The 18,367-nt window shown below is 41.6% G+C and overlaps 1 protein-coding gene across 26 annotated transcripts in view; it reads left to right on the forward strand.

Annotated features, from left to right (window-relative positions):
* Window positions 1-599: 599 nt before the first annotated feature.
* STAU2 (staufen double-stranded RNA binding protein 2) overlaps window positions 600-18,367 on the forward strand; it is a 223,830-nt gene continuing 206,062 nt past the window's right edge. For 2 of the 26 annotated variants that reach the window (XM_074319212.2, XM_074319218.2), the window contains exons 1-3: window positions 1,199-1,296; window positions 7,330-7,395; window positions 17,779-17,900. In XM_074319212.2, the coding sequence (XP_074175313.1) occupies window positions 17,861-17,900 (40 nt within the window). In that variant the 5' untranslated portion in view covers window positions 1,199-1,296; window positions 7,330-7,395; window positions 17,779-17,860. Of the gene's footprint in view, window positions 719-1,153; window positions 1,297-1,526; window positions 1,658-1,971; window positions 2,134-7,329; window positions 7,396-9,937; window positions 9,993-17,778; window positions 17,901-18,315; window positions 18,363-18,367 lie in introns of those variants that run through there. The other 24 variants (XM_074319222.2, XM_074319230.2, XM_074319217.2 and 21 more) reach the window with 23 other exon arrangements.

Raw genomic sequence — 18,367 nt, forward strand, 5'->3', positions numbered from 1 at the left:
CGAACAGAAGAATAACTGACTCATTGGGGGAGTAACATGCAAGTAGATAACCGGGCAGGTTATCTAATTCTGGTGCCTTTGCTTTGAACCACTGCACTACACTGTCTGGCAGGTGTAGATAGAACTGTTGGTTTGATAGCTGAAATCACAGGCCTGGTAGACATTTCTCAGGTGGAGAACGGATACTAGGAATCAAAATGCAAACAGATATGTTTGTGAAAACACAGAATACTCTAGTTCTAGACTTGTCATTATTTTTGGTGCCATTTACCAAATGGAGTGTTGAATTTCGTTGGGTTTAAGTGGGTTGAAGTTTATCTGGGTAACAGTAACCTATATCAAAACCAGGGCGAATCGGGAAGTAATTCGAGTTTTCTAGCACTCTTGCCTCAACGATCTAGGGCACTTGTATGATGGTCCTCGTTTTCGGTTCTAAGGATTTCTTTTTCATGTGACCAGATACAATTTTTTTGGTCGAGGAGGATGTTTGGCCACGCCGCTGCCGATCGTGGAGAGCAGGTGATTACTGATCACCGGTGTTTTCTGGGCGAGACAGTGGCACTAACCTCCTCCCTCCCTCCCCTCCCCCCTCCCCCCCCAGTCTGGGAAGGTGCAGGATCCGCCAAACCGTGCATCGCACAGCGGCGGCCGGAGCAGACACGGGATGGTCACACGTCCCCAGCACAGCAAAGAGGGGCAGCCAGAGAGCCTGGGGAAGGTACGCGCAGGGAATCCGGGCGCCGACTGCCGACTAGAAAGAGCAGAGGGTCAGCTGGGGGTGGGGGAAGGCGGCTGCCGATTGCAGGTGTGGAAGCGGCTGCTCCAGGCCCATCATTTGTAGCCGAGGGGGCGGAGAGCCGGGCGGGGGGCCAGGAGACTGCAGACGGGGTGCGCTCCCCATACACTCGCCCGCCCGCGTCCGCAAGGCCCCCGGGCACGGCCCTCGCTCCGGGGCCCAGCCTGCCCGCGCCGGCACCGCGGCGGCCGCTGCTCCGGGGGACGGATGGCCGCCAGGGGGCGGGAGCGGCGCCGCGAACAATGGCCGCGCTCGGCCGCCGGCCGGCGGGGAGGGAGGGAGGGCGGGCCGGGAGCGCGCGCCGGGGGCGGGGGCGCGGGCGCGGCTGCGCAGGCGGGGGCGCGCGGCGCGGGCGCGGGAGGGCGCGGCGGGAGCGCTGGGGAGGCGGGGGGCGGGGAGCCCGAGGGGTGGAAGCCGGAGGCGGCGGCAGCCGAGCGGGGTCAGTTCTCTGGAGTGTTTGCCAATGTGGGAGCCGCCTGCAAAGTGTGCCTGGCCAGAAGGTAAATACCCTGGTGGGGGGCGCCCGGGAGGCCCCGACTTCCGCCCCGCGGGCGGAGGAGACAGAGGGCGCTGGGGAGCCCTGCGGGGCCGCGGCGCGCGGCGAACCCCGAGGAGCGCGGCCCCTTCGCGGCCTCCTCCCCCGTCGTCCCCCCTCCTCCGGCTCGCTCCTGGCGCGAGGGGGAGGGGAGGAGGGCGGCGGGGGGCAGGGGGGCGGGAAGGGGGCGAATGAATTGGGGGGGCGTGTGGAGGGGGTGGGACGACGCAGGTGTCGGGAGGGGAGGAGCCGGGAGGAGGCTGGGAGGCCGGCACAAATGGGGCGCCCGGGGTGAGGGGGCAGGAACCCCACGGAGGCGCTGGAAGGTGGGGTGGTGGGGGCCAGGGTGGGAGCGGCTGGAGGAGGGGCGGGGGTGCGGCGGCGGTGTGGCAGGGACCGCGGGGAGGACCCCGCGGCGGGTCCCCGCGGAGGGTGGGGAGGGGAGATGGAGGGGAGGGGACCGGAGGGGAGGGGAGGGTCTGCGGGGCTGGGCCTGGGGGCGCTGCGGGGGGAGCCGCGGGGCAGGGGCGCGCGGGGGGCTGGGGGGTGGCTATTTCTGTAAAATGGGCAAGTGGCGAAGACGTAATGCGCCGGAATGGGTAGGTAGGTGGGGCCGAGGGGACAAAATATATCCTATGACAGGCAAGTTCTGCTGTGGCTCCCACGAACTACTAAGGTGATGGCTGGGCTTAAAGGGGTAGTTGGCAGTTAGTGACCTTGCCGGGGTGAAGGGAGTTGGGCGAAGAGACAAAGATCAGTTACAGAATCCGCTGTGTGCGGGCAGCGCCTCCGGGCTCTCCCGGTGAGAGCCGGGCATTGGGGTGAGGGGGGGCTTCTGTTCTGCAGAGGCGATCGGGGAGAGCTCGGCTGGGATTCTTAGGGAGGGGGCGGGAATAATGGCCCCGGGTTCTGGAAGTCGTTGGAAATATGTGCACAATTTTTCATTTGTAAATAATTTTCTTTGGAAAGGACCCCCCCACCCCACCCCCCACCCCCGCGTCAAAAGGTTAAGAGCTACTTGGGTAGCGAAGGACCATTCAATTACGGGAATGTACTAAAGGATTTTAAAGTGGGTGTTTCCTGCGGAAAGGGTAGAGATGATCCTTTAAAGGTATTTCACTGTTAGCTGAAAACCTTTATTTTTAGGGTGTGATTTCACAACGTTGATGGACTTTCTTCTCTTCTGATGCATCCTTGCGTTTTAAGAAAGCGTGGTGAACACTTGAAGTCAAAATTTTGATGGGCAGGCAGGATAATAGTAACCTTGTGGGAGAAGAGATTGCAACATTTCTCCAGGAGGATATTTCTTCCCCGTCCTTGCTCTTATGATGATTCACATATACTGTTAATTGAACTGCAGTTGGGGGAAAAACCATCTTATTAAATAAAACCGTTAAAACCAAGACATTCAGCATCTCAGTTGTTTTGTAATAGGACAAGTTTTTCATTTCTCAGTTTGTCTATACATATTTTCCTGCAAACCAGAGGTATCACGTATTACTTGCTTTGTAGATTTGCTGCATATTGCAGCAGGCCTGTGTTAAATTTGTGAAGCACTTAACGCCAAACTGTGGGGTGTATATGTTTTTTTTCCTTTCCTGCTATGGCTGCAGCTCAAGACCCTATTGCCACGTTTCATGGGGTTTGAAATTTATTCCTAAGTGATCATTAGTTGGTAGGATACCGTGCATAGTTCCTCACAAATCACTATTTTTTTCTTAAAAACTCTTGTGTTTGTAAAAATGTTGCTGTATAATCCAAGTATGTATTGTTAATTTCAGATAGAATGCCAGTGTAATTTTTGGTGAGCACACAAAGGTTTAACTTTTTATTGGGAAATAGTTTCAAGTTTCCAGAAAAGCAGCAAGAATAAGAATACAACACACTCCACTCGTGTAGCCTTTACTCAGATTCACTTGTTCTTTTACCCATCTATCACTTGATCTCTCTATGACACACGTAAGATTTTTTTCCTGGACCACGAGGGTAAGTGTCATGTATCATGGTTCTTTATTCCTAAATACTTCAACATGGAAAAACCATATAACTTGTCCATTTTAGTTTACTTAGCGTGCGTGGAATGAAGTTCTTGGAAAGGGGCTTGGGCTGATCAGCAAAGAATAAAAATATCAGAAAGATCTAAGGTGGTCATCAAACTTAGTATATAAACAATACAGAAAGAGAGGCTGAGTGGTTTTCCTGTTTTAGGATCAGGTTCTGGAAGATATAATTGGCCAATGTGTTGGGTTTTGTTTTGTTTTTCTCTTTGTGGCTTATCTTTACTCCAGTTACTCTGTCTCCTTTTGTGACAGGTATCTGATCATTTGTGTGCACAGGTCGTGATAAAGAGGGAAAAATCTAGATATTGCAAAATTGGATTGTGTTAATATTAGACTGAACAGTTGGAAACGTGCACTGTATGTTTAAATCATCTATAGATACTCAAGAAACTAGGTACGCTAAGAAACTATTAGATGAGTGTCTACAATCCATGATAGTTATAATTTACGTTTATATATGTATAATTGTTTGATTTTGAATAAATCGCTGAAGCTCTGTATAGGAGCCTTGCCGTTAAGTTGTCGTAGAGGTCAAGCCCTTCTTGACAGGAAAAATTTCAAGAAGTCAAGTCTTTATAATTTAATGTATAGTGAAGAGAAGAGGACTTGGAACCAGTCCATACTGGGTTTTAATCCTAGCGATGGACTATGGGAAAGTAACCCAACTTCCAGAAGCATGGGGATAACACATTCCAAGGTGATGAGGATTAAGTGAGTTAATGTAAAAATGGCAAAATATGGCACCTGGCACGCAAATGGTGTCTGATAAATCTGTCCTTTATTTCCTGGTGGTGGTGTGTGGGGGTTTCCACTGGAACAATTCATGGAGTGAGACGTGTTTATACAGAGAATCTTTCATAGGCTCTTAGGAGATATTAAAATTTATTACTAAATTTTTTTTTTTACTTAAAGCAGTTTTTTTGGGATACCTACTTTTAAAAAAGAAGTAGAAATGAAAAACATGCTTAAAACATTTTAAGGACCCTGTGAGTATTTTAGAGTAAGGAGCTTTGAGTTGTAATTTAGTTTTGTTATAGTTTGGAGTCTAAGAATGGGGATAGTAAAATGTTTTTGCTTTTCGTATTGTCAGACATTTAAGTGAGGATTGCCTATCAGTTGTGGGATGGGTACTGATATAAGGATTTGTAGATAGATTAATAATGCCATCATGTATGAGGCAGTGTTTAATTGTCGAGGATTTTATAGATGTATACACAGCTTTCAGTTTATCAGATGGGCAAATGTGATTCATACGGAAAGCTTTGAGTTATGTCTGCAGTACCTTTCAGATACATGTTGGACCTTGAATTCGTCAGGGGCAGATCTTCTCGTTATTGTTCTCTCTCCATAAACCGCCCGCCTGTTTTCACTTAGTAGCTTGGAATCTGAAACTGCGTGTCCTAATGTGCCTGACTGGATATCACTGTAGGGCATTTTGGGGACATGTGAATAGGTTTCTTTAAAAGTCCTTAGCTGTAATTGGAATGAACTGTGGCTGGAAACTTTTTTGACAGAGACAGGAGAGGTGGATTTTATTTGAAGCCAGAGGCTGTATAAAATTTCTCTGCGTTTTATTGGTATGCCTTGATATTTTATCAAATTGTTTTAAATACAGGACAGTAGACCAGGCATGTCTTTTAGAAAAGGAATGAAGTGTTCAAGACGTGTCACCGTGGGCATGTCCCTGGTATAGTTGTGAATTGTTAACTTTTATATTGCTGTAAATCTCATATAACTTGTTTATGAAAAAGAATAAGTTCAGAATGTGAGCCAGTTACCTCACAAGAGTGCTGTTCTAGCTAGTAGTTTCATGTTTTAATTTCTATAGATCCTTATTTTATAATTGTGAAGGGAAGGAATACAGAATATATAAATTGTATGGTCAGTTTCAAGCAAATAGATGCTGTCATTTTTGTTTCTTCATAAAATTACCTTTTGTACATCAGAGGAGTAGAACTTTAAAAATGTTGCCCTGTATCTTATTGTGCCTTCTTCGTGGTTTCAGCCACCACTGTTACCAAACCAACATTGAAGAAACCTCCAGGTCTATTGATAAACATTTGTAACTTTTAGAGGCTTACATTAAATCAAAACAAAATGGGGTTTCTCACATTTGGTGAGTGCTTACAAAATAATGTTAAATTTTAGAAAGTGAGGGACTAAATCATTGTAGTTTATTTACATTTTAACTTCTAAATGAATTGTTTTCAGTTAAAAAAGGAAAATGGGTTGGGTCTGTATTTTTAGATATAGCTAGTGTATTTTAATACCATTTGTCTGATGCTACACTTTTTAATGATTTCATCTTTTGAATAAAATGTACTTTCTAATTTGGATGTTACTCGTTTGTTCATGTTGAACAGGGAATTATTATTTTTTGGTCTACCTGAATATGTTAATACCTGAGGCACCATACAATTACAGAATTTTAGAGTTGAACTGTCTTGTTGTTGCATGACAAATTACCCCAGAAACAGAGGACTTCAAGCAACAAACTCAGTTTAGTGTGGGTTAGAAACCTGGGTGCAGCTTTTCTGGGGGGCTGTGGCTCAGGGTCTCTTACGAAGTTGCAGGTAAGCTGGCATCAGGGCTGTAGTCTCATCTGAAAGCTCAGCTGGGGGAAGATCTGCTTCCAAGATCATTCATGTGGTTCTTTGCAAGATTCAGTTCCTGGGGGGGGAAGGGAGGTACTAGATTGAAGGCCTCATTTCTCTGCCTTGTGCTGTTTCTATAACATATGATTCTCTTGGAAAATATAAAAATTGATGCACATTTTGAGGTCACTAGTGTCAGAAATATATTAAAAACCTTCAAAGTCATTTTGAACTGACCCCAGTTTGTCATCTTGAAAAAATGGTAGCCAAATATATATACATTTGTAATAGGCGTCTGTGTGTGTGTGTGTGTGTGTAGTGTGTGTAGTGTGTGTGCGCATATATTCCTTAAGAACCTTTCCTTCTGAGGGAAAGTTTGATATTAAAATTTTATAACATAAAAATTTCTTCATAAGTTATTAGATAACTTTTGCTGTATATCAAGAATGTGTTATTACTTTTTACATAATTTTGGCGATCTGTACATTATTTTTTATGTAAACTTTTCCAATTACAAGATCCCATCATTTATTTATTTGATTATAACTTGTGTTTTCCTGCTCCTCTTCAGTATCTATTTTTAAATTAAGTGTAGAAGAGATTTGCCACATGAAAAGAAATACAGCCATGGGGAGGAGGGCAGACCCAGAAGGAAACAAATCCGAATGTAACGCTGGAATGTATTAGGATGGTGACTTTCTTTTCGAAAAATTTTACGTGAAATTTTCATGTGCATGCCATTTTTATAATGGTGATGATAAACAAAACCACAAACAAAGAAAAAAAATCCAGCTAGGTAACCTTACTGTTTAATTTTCTTCATACCACCTAAGAGAATATGTGTGTGTTGAATCTTCTTTAGCCTTAATTTATCTTACAGAGGATGGGAACAAAGCTGTTTAAAACCTTATTGGCTCAAGGGGAGTACTTATTAAATAGTGATCTGAAATTTTTGGATTTTTTTTAACAGTTTCACTTTTGCTGGAATTTGTCTTAGAACTTTAGAACCAGAGAGGCTTTGTTCAGCCTTGATCTGCACTGTCCGGTCTGGTAGCCACCAGCCACGTGTGGTTCTTCAAATTTAAGTTAGCACTGAAAAAAATGAAAAGTTGGCTTTCTTGGTTGCATTACTCACTTTTCAAGTGCTCAGGCGGCCACACGTGGCTGGTGGCTCCCGGGTTGGACAGCACAGGCGTACAGCGTGTTGGTCGTCATAGAAAGTTTTGTGCTCGTCTAGGTGTTTGCCGTTATATGTTCGATCCTGATCAAGGACATGTCTTTAAAGTGCTGACCACTGAGATCACCGACTAAGTGGAACTTTATCTCTTCATTTTCATTTTCCAGTTTTTGGAGCCGTGAGGGATACACCGGTTCGGTCACTATTGTTTTAACATGCTTCAAATAAATCAGGTGAGTTTGTGTGAAGGCCTGTCATCTGCTATGGTGCTTGGGCCTTAAACTGTGGAGCATTTGTCCTCAGCTTCTCTATGACCATCACCTGACCACCGCTTTACCGGGCAATGACATGCTAGCAAAGGAGGCCGCAGGGCAGGCTGTTGCAGGATTAGACTGATAATCCTGAACGTTGATAACTTTCAGGAGCATTGAGCGTGCAGAGCAGGTTTGACCATCCTTTTGGATGTCACATCCCTCCAGGGCTTGTGGACGTGTTCAGAATGCTTGCCGTCATGATGTGTCTTCAGTAGGTGGCATTTCTGCAGACGGCAAACATTTCTAGTGACTAATCTTGTGGAGTACTTTGTATCAGTGTGTTCCAAAAAGTTCCTTTTCTAGGGCACAGGAGGAAGTGCTCTGCTGATAAGTAAATTACAGCGTGGAATGCCTTAGCCTCACCGAGATAAATCGTTCTCTTCGGTCTCGGCATTTCTCCAGGAACTTTATACATTTAATTTTATCCTTTCTGAACAAATTGGGCGTGTATCATAACTATAATATTAGAAAATACTTTGTTTTATTTCACAAATCAAGAGAGACGTTTAATTTGATTGCAAAATTTGATTATAGGAAGTCAATTTTTTGTGTGATTTGAGGAAGTAAAACATGCCCCCCTGTCCGGCCCCATCCAGCTAAGAAATCTCTAGTTCCCGTGCATCACACACCATCTCTAAGCCAGTGACTTCTCAGTTTGTACCTGGTCCAGACCTCTTTTCTGAGCTCCAGAGTCACGAAGCAGTTACCAATGTGATCTCTGAACTTTGACGACTTTGTGCATCTCAGATTTAACGTGTGTCCAGGAAACAATAACCTAAGTGCTTGGTACACCACACTGTTTCAGTTCCTCGATGGGGCAAGGTCATTCCAGCTGCAGTGGCTTTGCACAGATTCCCTTGGTGAACCTCTCCCCTCCCCTGCTTGGTTTGCTTGCCTCTCAGGCCTCGTATTTGTTCTCATAGCACCCACCCTGCCTGCTCTTTTCTTTAATCATATCCTGGCATTTGCCATTATATTCAAATGTGTAATGAATGTCTGTTTATATGTTAACCACATGTTTATATATGTTGTTAGCTGAATGCTCCATGAAGACAGTGACCATGGTTGTTTGACTCTTGTATACTGAAGTCCTCGAATAGTTCTTGTTGTGTATGGTTTTCATGTATTTGCTGAACTAGTGGACGAATGGTGCTGGGCTTGTCATGAAAATAGCGTGATCTCCATTCTTTTCAACAATAACCACATAATTGTGTTGTCAGCGTTGGTATTATACAATGCTTGCTTTACACAAATGCCATTAATGTAAAATCTCTCCCTTTTGTAAAGTTGATTTTCTCCTTGTACTGGAAAATTTTCTTGTGCAACAAATACTGCTTTTATCAAAGACGATACTAATATCAGAGTAAAGGCATCTTAAAGCCGTACTGTGCTCAGTGCTCCGTGTGCCTCCGTGCTGCTCTCCACTCCCATTGGATGTGTTGATGGAGCTTTACGACACGTGACTTGCAAACTGTGTCATAGGTGTGAAGTTGCGGCCAAATGACCTTCCCGATACCTGCCATTAATTGTACGGGTGCGATTAGAATAGTCTGTTTCATATTCTTCCATGGACATACGGCATGATCATTCATCTTATGCCGGTCAGCATCATCGAAAATTACAGTTTATAGATTAATCCAGTGAGGATTTATTCACTGTCTGTGCTACTGGTCATGTTGAGTCAGGCATTGCAGACAATTCCTGGGCAGCGTTCTTTCTGGGCACAGCAGGGCCCTGGGCTCTGGCTAGAAACTGTCCACGATGCCTGGAGAGACACATGCTTTGCTTGTAACAGGTATGTATCTGTAGGCTCATTTCCAGGACCCTCTCTCGTTTCTAAGTTTTATCCCCCAAAATGTTAAGTCTGAGGGGAAAAGTTCACCTAATTTGGAATAGTAGAAGGTATGGAGAAGACTTTCTCATCAGCCAAATTTAAGTCACATGAATTCTTCAACTTAGGAGTGACTTGTACGTTTGATCGTTTTCATAGTGACTGCGTTCCCATTACAGCGAGGGTTCTTGAGATAAATGTGAAAAGGCGGTTGACGCCGACACTCAATTTGAAGCAGTTGAGATTTTTTACTATGAATTTTCAACACTGCCTTTAGGACTAGTACGACGTTTCTGTTTGGGAGGTCATTTTGTTGTCTTAAAATGCCTGGAGAGTACTAACAAACTCTTCCATGTGTGTTCCTAGAACTAATTAAAACCTAGGCTCCTGAGTACTAAGTTCTTTGCTATTTTATTTGATATTAGTCCTGCCTGACATAACTATTATTGTATATGGGGACGTTCACGTTTTGTTACAGTAATGGCACAGTAAATTGTGCTCCTCAGTTTTACTTTTGCCTTTTACGAATGTGATGTGTTGTTATCCATGCACAACTCATGTAGAAAAATTAGGTGGTACAAGTAAGCAAAAAGAAAAAAAATCACAAATAATTCCACTATTCTTTTACAGAGATAATCACTGCTAACATTTTGAGGTGTATACTTCTAGATTTTTTTCTATGCAGGTATGTTTTTGTGTGAATATATGTTATTTTTAAAAAACAGATTATACAAGGTGTGATATTCTCAAGTGACATAATAATAATCCGTAGTTTGGAAATACTAAAATTATTTAATCAAGCCCTATTGTTGGACAGATTTTATGTTATAGTTAGTGCCACAGTGAGTTTTTTTTAAAAACATACATCTATGTTCTTCTTTCCATTATTTTCATGTAATTAATGATTAGAAATGGAAATACTAGTCAAAGGGGTATGCAGACTATAAAGATATTTGATGCATAAATACCAAAAATACAAAATTACATCTATGAGAAGTTTATTAGAATGCCTGTTTCCTTACAGCCTTGATAAGTTTTCAGTTTTGGCTGATCTGTCTGACAAAAAGTGTTATTTTAAGTTGCATTTCTATGATTTGCTTCTATTTGTTCTTTTGTGTTTTGTCTTTTATGAATTGCCTATATGTATCCACTGGTATATTTTCCTTTTTATTTATGAATAAAATTCTTTGGATTATAGCCCCTTGAGAATTTTGTGAGCTAGTATTTATAATCATTGCTTTATATTTTTTCATTCATTATTCAACAAATGACTAATGGGAACCCATGCAGGAATTTGGTATGGTTTGGATCTTTCTCCCTGATGATTAATTATAAGACCCTAGGGACAGGAAACCCATGTTAACTTTCAGTTGTAGCAGATATGAGTTATGAAGGCTCATGGTGCTGCAAAGCAGTATTTTAAAATGAGTGGCTGACATGGGGCATTTTTGGGGTGTTAGCTGGTGAAGCAGAGTCGCCAGGGCAGTGTCCTGAGGGGTTGGGAAGTCGCCATTAGGCAGCTGTAGTACCAGGACAGCCCAGCAGCAGGGGATTAGAAGACGTCTACGTGATTCCTTTTACAGAGCTTTGGTAGTAGATGCTGGGGACGTGGAAGCTTTCTTTACGGCCTGACTCGCCTGGAATGGGAGGAAAGGCCAGACCAAACAGAATTTCAGGGCCAGCAGAGCGGGAGAACCCTATAGCCCAGAGGGAGCCAGGTGTTGCATTGCACGAGTCAAGTTGTCCCAGGATATACTGGAAAGGGGAGATGCAGGCCGTGGTAGGCAGGAAACAAAGGCCTAGCGTTTAAGGGACCATGGTAACTATCTCACGGGTCTGTTGTGAGGAATAATTGGGAGAACAAAGGCAAAAGGCTCATTGTTGGTCCTGGCACTATTGCCGCTGCTGTTCGTGTTGGTGTCCATGCTGCTGCCTGGCCCCGGGGATGATGAGACAGGCAGCATTTACGTTGGTCACGAGAGTAGTTTTGGGGGACGAAGCCCTTGGATGTTTTTCAAGCCCAGCTTAGCTGCACGTGCTGTCCTCTTTCCTGCCACAGGCACCAGGAACTCTAATCTTTTCTCTTAAAAGCTGCTGCTGCTCACTCTTAGCTATTGTTTCTCCAAGTCTGGTGGTGGAGTCAGATCCACAATCTGCCCATCTTCCTTAAAGCCATAGGATGCAGTCTACAGTTAAAGGGTTAAAAACAATAGTAAACATGAGGTGGTTAATATGTATACGAAGGACACATGCTTGCCTTTCTGCCATGCTGGTGTAGCAGGATTTGTCCTCTGAGTCGCCAGCTTCCCAGACGACCCCCAGTGGTCACTGCTTCCTGCTATTTACTCCATTGTGTAATCCGCCGGCAGATTGTTTGTGTGCCCAATAGGATAGGGTAGAAGTGATGGATCATTTCCAAGGGTCGCTTATAAAAGACACTGTGGCTTCTGCCTCCTCCTTTCTCTCCCTCTGGATCCCCCTCTCCAGTTGCTCGCTCTGAGAGTAGGTAGTTGCCATGTGAATAGCCCTGTGGTGAGGCCCACGTGGTGAGAAATTGAGGCCTCCTGCCAACAGCTAACAAGCAACTGAGGCCTCTGGACAACAGTGAGCCTTCTTGGAAGCAGGTCCTCCAGTCCTAGACCACTGGCCCAGTGACATCTCGACTGCAGCCTCATGAGAGACCTGAGCCAGAGGCATCCAGCTGAGCTGCTCTGACTGCGGGACCTCAGAAACTGTGTGAGAGAGAAATGCTGTTTCTAACCTGTTACATTGGGGGTAATTTGTTACGCAGCCATAACATATGCCCTTCTTTCTTAAACATACAAATATGTGGACAGTGGTTTTTAGACGTTGAATGACAGATGGCACCAGACTGTGTTCCCTGAGAGAATGGAAATGAACGGGATAGGCTTCTGTGGCACCCGTTTATAGTGGAGCCCAGAGGTTGTTTACAGGCTGCAGTGCCAGCGGAAAGAACCAAACAGAGCCCAGTCTTGCTGAAATTACGAAACAGGTAACAGTTTGGAAAGACCAAGGTGATTAGTTAGAATTGCAGGGCAGAGTGCCAGAGAAAAGGGAGCTGTAGGGGAGAGGTATGTATGAGTATATGTTAAAGTAAAAGAGTGCATGCAAGCATGTATGCATTTGGGAGATCTGCAGAGGGTTCGCCTTGAGTCTCTGGCTGAGTTTTGATCTGTAGATTCCTGACAGGACCTCTTGAAACCCTGGGAAAGGACTTCTAGAAAACAATTTCAGAGTTCACAGAATGCGGGGGATAGTTTGTGTTGCTCCTATCTAGAGTGTAAAAACCTCTGGAGCATTGGCAAGAATCCTCAGAAAGCTCCAAGTGATTCCAAATGACTGAACTTCACAAGAACAAAGTCTAACACTATTTAGAGGAATACAACACAATTCAAAACTCAACAATGTAAAATTCACGGTTTTGTCATCCAATCAAAAACTAAAATGCTGCTTGCTTTGCCTTTCATAAGGGATAGAACATCTAGACAGAAGATCAGTAAGGAAATAGAGGGCTTGAACAACACTAACAGACAGAATATGAAACACCCAGCAACAGCAGAATGCACATGCTGCTTACGTGCCCAGAAGACTTTCTCCAGAAATAGACCATGTGTAAAGCTACTAAATAAGTCTCACTACATTTCCAACGATTGAAGTCATACAGTGTATCATCTCTGGTCAAATTGGAATGAAACTAGGAATCAGTAGCAGAAAGAATACTGGAAAGCTTATAAATATGTAGAAATTAAACAACATGCTCTTAAATTACCAACAGTTCAAACAAGAAATCACAGGGGGCATTAGAATATAATTAGAAACAAATGAAAATGAGAATACTGTATAACAATTTATGGGATATAGCTAAAGCAGTGCTCAGAGGGAAATTGATAGCAGTAAACACATATACACGTATATATAAAAGAGAAAGATTTCAAATAACCTTTTCAAAAATTTTAAGGGAACTAGAAAAAGAGCAAATTAGATCTAACACTAACAAAGAAAGGAAATAATAAAGATTAAAGTGAAGATAAATGAAATAGAGAATAGGAAACAATATAGAGACTTGGTGAAACAAGTTGATTCTTTGAAAAGATCAACAAAATGGACAAACTTTTAGCTGAGTTTACAAAGGGAAAAAAGTAAAACTGCATATAAATAAAATCAGAAATGAAAGTGGAGACATTATCTTTGACCTTAGAGAAATAAAAAGGATTATAAGAGAATACTGTGAACAAACGTATGAAAAAATTGGATGACTTACATGAAGTGGACAAATTCCTAGAAACACAGATTATCAAAACTGACTCAAGAAGAAATAGAGAATATGGACAGACCTATAACAAGTAAACAGATTGAGTCAGTGATAAAAACAAAAACAAAAAAACCTCCCATCCAAACAAACAAAAGTCCAGGGCCAGGTGGCTTTACTGGCAAATTCTACCAAACGTTTAAAGAAGAATTAGCACCAATTCTTCTCAAACTCTTCCAAAAAAGTAGAAGAGAGAATACTACATAACTCACTCTGAGACCAGCATATCGCAGATACCAAAGCCAAACAAAGACACTGTGAGAAAAAAAACACCCAAAGATTTTGTAAGGGGAGTCGTACAGTATTGGTTTTTTTGTGACTGGCTTATTTTGCTTAGCGTAATGTCTTCAAGGTTCATCCATGCTGTAGCATGTGTCAGAATTTCCTTTTTAATGCCAAATAATACTCTTTTTTATGTATAGACCACATTTTGTTTAGCGTTTCATCCATCAGCGGACACTTGGGTTGCTTCTACCTTTTGGCTACCATGAATAATGCTGCTGTGACCATGGGTGTACAGATATCTCTTCAAGTTTCTGCTCTCAGTTATTCTGGGTATATGCTCAGAAGTGAAATTGCTGTTTAATTATATCTGTGATGAAAAAATATGCTGGATGAGATTAATGGCAGATGAGACATTGCAGGAAAAAGATGTATGGGCTTGAAGTCATCGCTATAGAAACCATTCAGAATGAAACATACAGAGAAAAAGAATTTAAAAAAGTAGAAATCGTCTGTGGAGTACCTTCAGACAGCCAAATATATGAGTAATTAGAGTTCCTGAAGGAGGCAGGGTACAGAAAAACAGATTTCAAGAAATAACGGCCCAAAACTTTTCAAATGTTCGATTAAGACGAAACCAAAAATCGGCATGTCAAAGAAGGTCAGTGAACTCCAAGCATATGACACACAAACTCATCAAATTTGTAAGTGCAAATGACAAAGAGAAAATCTTAAAAGCAGTCAGAGAAAAAAAGACATGGGCATGTTAGGTGCACAGGAACAAAGATAAAGGGGACATTAGATTTCTTGTCAGAAACAAGGTAAGCAAGAAAACAGTGGAGTGGCAATACAAGAAAGAAAACGTTTTATAAATATAAATCAGTTAAAAGTAAAAGAATGGAAAGAGGTCCTGAGCATAGTGTTGATGTACTGTGCAGTCTTCTAAGCACAAGAAAGCTGTAACGTGCCTTATGGAGAAGATACATGTGTTTGGAAAAGCTTCATTCAGGCAGGAATTACAGAGCTGTTGGCTGTGAGTTCAGTGTTAATGAACCAACAACATTAAGTAAGGTGTCTTTAACCAGAAACACATATAAAACAAGGTTATGTGTTGATTAACTGACACAAATGTTATCACCAGACGTTTGTAGGAACCCAACCTGTATTTCCTGTAGAAGCAGTGGTTTACTATGTGTTAATGCATGTTAGAAAACATTCCTTTGATTGAGAAATCATTATCTCAGTAGTAATTGACTGTATATCCCATACATCGGTTGGAAGAGGCAACTGTGTTGAAACATTGATTTTCACCAAATCTATAGATTGAAGGGAATTTTACTCTAATCCTTGCAGGCATTTTTGCTTGAAATAAAATTCATGTTGAAATGCAAGAACTTAGAATAGCCACAACTGTGAAAAAGAACAATGTTGGGAGTGGGGGTGGGGGGAACAATGCTACCTAATTTCAAGAATTATAAAATTACAGTAAAAACAGTATTGGCACAAAAATAGACAAATAGATCAACGAAACAATTGGTAGGTAGTCCAGAAATAAATGCGCTTATATATAGATAACTGAGTTTGACAAAGCCATAAAAGCAATACAGTGGAAAAAATAGAGCCTTTCCCACATAGTGCTCAAACATTGGATATTGATGTACAAAAAATGAAATTGAATACATACCTTGCACTATATACAACAATTAATTCAAAATGGCTCAGAGACCTAAATGTGCAACCTAAAACTATAAAGCTTCTAGGAGAAAACAGGAGAAAATCTTTGAGACCTTAACTAGGTAATTATTTCTTAGATACAACACCCAAAGCTCAATCTATCTATTAACAAATTGATAAATTAGACATTATTAAAATTAAAATCTCTTCAACAGACACTGCTCAGAGAGTGAAAAGAGACGCCACATACTGAGAGAAAATCTTTGTCAAGCATATACCTGGTTAATACCTGACTTGTATTTAGAACATAGAAAGAACTTCAAATAAAACATAAGAAAAAGAACCCAATAAAAATGGGTAAAATATTCAGATAGACATTTCACTACAGAATATATACAGATAACATAAAAACAAATGAAAAGATGCTCAACATCATTAGTCATTAGGAAAATGCAAATTAAAAGCACAGTGGGATACCTTACACACTATTACAATGACTGACCGTACCAGATGTTGGTAAGGCCGAGGTATGTTTCTGCAGTGTTGAAATCCTAAGGTGGCTTCATTTGAAAAGTCAGAGATGGTAGGCATGTCACTCATGACCTGCTTTCTTTTTTTCAATTACAGTTGACATAACAATATTATATTAGTTTTAGATATAGAGCATAGTGATTAGACATTTGTATAACTTAGGAAGTGATCACCCGATAAATCTAGTACCCACCTGGCACCATATATAGTTATTCCAATGTGATTGACTCTGTTCCCTGTGTTGTCCTTTATGTCCCCTGACTATTTTATTACTGACTCATGGCCTGCTTTGAATCAGGTCCTCGAGCATCTTCCTGTTGTTCAGAAAATTGATGGTACTGTGAAGACTTTAGAAAGCGACAACAGCAATTAGAGTCTTAAGGCTTTTACACTATGAACCATTCCCTGCTTTTGGTATGGCTTTGTAAAATAATTGTTTAAAATATAAAAATTATACATATTCAAAAAAAAAAGTTATACATATTCATGGTAAAAAAGTAAATGCCATACTTCAAAGTATAAAGTGAGGACCTCCCCAAGCCAAGTCCCACTTCTTTAACGCACGCACGCGCACGCACGCACATACACACGTTTGATTTACAGAAAAGCTCAGACAGTAAGCTCTTGGAATTGTTTTTCATTCAACATTTGGTAATGTTTTCCCATGTTATCACAGAAGCCCTGTCCCTCCTTCTCTTTTCGAAGCTGCACAGTCCATTGTGGTTTATTTGACTAATCAGTTATTGGTGGATAAATACTGAACTTGTTTTATAGGTTTGCCCTTGCAGCCTTTCTGTTGCAGGTTGTATTGTACATACATACCTTACGTGAGTCTTCCTGTAGTACGAATACTTAGATGGAGAACTGCTGTTTTTTAAAGAGAGATGTAATTGAAACTTTTAATTAGTATTTCCAGATTGCTCACCAAAAGTTGATACTAAGTTATGTTTGCATCAACAGAGTTTGCACCCATTTTCCCACATCCTTGCCGATACTTACATTTTTTTCATCTTTGTCGGTCTCGTGGGGTAAATTATATCTCACTGGAATTCAAATTTTTATTCATTTAAACATTCGATTTTTTGAACAGATGTGTTTACTCAGTAAATTATATTGTGAGTTGATTGTGCATACATTTTGCCTTTTTTTTCTATTGGGTTTGAAAAATTGATTTATATCGTCTTCGTATTTTTTGGAAGTTAACAGTTTTTCTTCACATTTGCGAGTATTTCTCCTCCAGTTTGTAGACTTCTTTTAGCGTGATTTATGATGTGTTTTGCGCTACAGAAATTTTACATTTTTGCGTTGTTAAATCTGTCAGTTTATCCCAGTATGGCTTTTAAGTTTCTCTTCTTATTTGGAAAAGCTTTCAGGATTATGACAAATATTTAGCCAGGTTTTCTTGTGCTTTTGTCATATTTTTACATTTTGCATTTTAATGTGAATTAATTTTTGTGTTTATATGAGACAGGAACTTAAGTTTAAATTTTCCTAATTGATAGGCAATTATAACAGAGCAGTTTGACCTTGGGTTACTGACTTTGCATGGACAACCTTATGTGATAGCCTAATTTGAAGTTACAAGGTTTGTTTTAGTTACAGGTATGGACAGACAGGTAGTCACATTGTTCCTGGAGGGCAAGAGCCGGTGGAGGGTAAATTCCTTTGCTCTTTTGACTCGGTTTTCTTTCTTTTTATTTTACTTGGGAATTAGGATGAGTCCCTTCTAAGGGACTAGGGAAAGGGAAGTCAGCAAAGAGACATAAACTGTGTCCAAGTCATTTCTGGGACCAGGGATGGAAGTGGATTCTTCTGTGGAGAGACTTGCCTTGGCAGGTGAGGTTGAAGGTGACTTCGCTGGCAACAGCTCTGGCTGCCATTTAACTACTTTAAAAATGCTGCTACTCTCAGTTCTAGCTTAGGAAACTTTTGATGTTTGGTCACCGTGTTTTCTGCTATGCGTTTTTCCTATGCATTCTATCATCTGCTAATAATCTACTTGTGTTTGCTGGAAGTGCTGTGTTTTATTTGCTTTCTCCTGCATGTGTGCTCTGGACAGACTTGGGCTGTCTCTCTTCCTCCATTGCTAACTTGGTGAATTCCTACTTTCCTTAACTAATCGAATTACCACCTCTGGAAACCTACTTTTTTCCCTCCCTTCACCTAACATGTCCCGTAACAGACTTATTATGGCACTTACCATAGTGTAGTTTATGTATTTGTTTATTGTTTGTGTTTTTTCTTGTACTAGAGTGTGAGCTTCTTTGGAAACCTGAAAGCTACCTTGTTTTGAAAACTGTAAG

The sequence above is a fragment of the Rhinolophus sinicus genome, chromosome 7 (genome assembly GCF_057876585.1).
Source record: "Rhinolophus sinicus isolate RSI-liver-muscle chromosome 7, RSI-T2T, whole genome shotgun sequence".
In the NCBI taxonomy this organism is placed as follows: Eukaryota; Metazoa; Chordata; class Mammalia; order Chiroptera; family Rhinolophidae; genus Rhinolophus; species Rhinolophus sinicus.